This window comes from Atta colombica, unplaced genomic scaffold (genome assembly GCF_001594045.1).
Source record: "Atta colombica isolate Treedump-2 unplaced genomic scaffold, Acol1.0 scaffold210, whole genome shotgun sequence".
Classification (NCBI taxonomy): Eukaryota; Metazoa; Arthropoda; class Insecta; order Hymenoptera; family Formicidae; genus Atta; species Atta colombica.
Genome location: NW_017259306.1, coordinates 2000831 through 2002271, shown reverse-complemented (window position 1 = coordinate 2002271; position 1441 = coordinate 2000831). Strand labels below are relative to the sequence as shown.

The window sequence follows — 1441 nt, the reverse complement described above, 5'->3', positions numbered from 1 at the left end:
TATATATATATTTATTACAAGCAATCTTGTGATTCATTCTTGATTATGTCAAATATTTTACAATCTTTGGAAAAATACTACTGAATGCAATAGTATTTTAAAACTGCTGCATTACTACTTCACTACAATACTACTACGCACTACTGTATTGTTGCGCACTACTGCTATAATTTAGTACAATGGTGCTTCAAATTACTACTGTGTAGCAGTATTTTTCTACATGGGAAATAAACGTGTGGATTTCGTTTTTCTATCTCGATTGAATTCGTGATTAATTAAATGCACGATTGTCCTGAAGTAATGATAACAAGCATAATAAATTTACATAGACTATATATTGTATATATTTCCGAGATATACAAGACGCAATAGTATAACCCGGTTATTTACGAACGGTCAATGATTTCTCGGTTATGGGAAAAGCGAGGTGATTGGATTAGTTCCAGAAAATATTTATTGTATCAGCTCGAAACCCGGGCAACACGCGTTACAATAGCACTTTGCCTGATAATAAAGAGATTCGAATGATGTTTACTTACAATATTCTCCAATGAATCGTATATTTTGGTACTTACTTATGTAATACATGACAATGAAATTCAACGTTTACAAAAGAATTCTGTTAAATATATGAAATACTTTTCACTATTATAACATAAAATACTTTTTACGTCTCCTTATATCATCTTTATATCTATTCCTTATATCTGTTCAATTTAAGTTCTGGAGCCAAAATGTGAAACCAATGAAAATTCAATGTGGATAAGATTTCGGGGACCATAAAATATTGATACGATCTGAATGACGCTTATTAACATTTTACAATCCCTGAAATCTTATATTGAATTTTTTGCGTCGATGGCTTTGTGTTTTGGCTCCGAAGCTCAAATTAGATAACTCTATTTTATACACTGATAGAAGAGCAATGGCAATCGAAATAACCAAATCCCTTGAGTTAAATAATATTTCGTTATTTGTAACTTCCATATGTGTCAAAATATAAATTAATTCATTTCTGTGGTTAGTTTCAAAATATAAACAAACATTCGTATTAATGTATGCGCTTAGTGAATAATCAATTAAATATTAAATTTGGGTTAAATTTAATATATTTTCTTGGTTATAGTTAAATTGTTATTTTAATGGACTTAAACTGTTTAACTTTATTGTTTTAGTAAAATTAATGACATTAAATAAGAACATTAGCGACCTATAGAAATGATTAAAAAATAACTCAAATTGAATACAATTTAATATTATGAATTTAATAGTGTATGTTAATTTTGTAGATAATACGTGTGATCTACTATATATGCAAATAATTTAATTATAATATTTACGTATTTGCACAGGTTCGTGCGCTTAACAGCGCGGTGGAGCGGCCTCAATGCCGGTCAGGAAGGGCCTCCTCGCTCCACAAAATACCTTCTTGGATACTATT

At 29.6% G+C, this 1441-nt stretch overlaps 1 protein-coding gene across 1 annotated transcript in view; it reads left to right on the top strand.

The window, feature by feature from the left end:
- LOC108687656 (potassium voltage-gated channel subfamily H member 8) overlaps positions 1–1441 on the top strand; it is a 34099-nt gene that overhangs the window by 2692 nt on the left and 29966 nt on the right. The window contains exon 2 of the mRNA XM_018193557.1: positions 1353–1433. Coding sequence (XP_018049046.1) covers positions 1388–1433 — 46 coding nt within the window. The 5' untranslated portion in view covers positions 1353–1387. The remainder of the gene's footprint in view (positions 1–1352; positions 1434–1441) is intronic.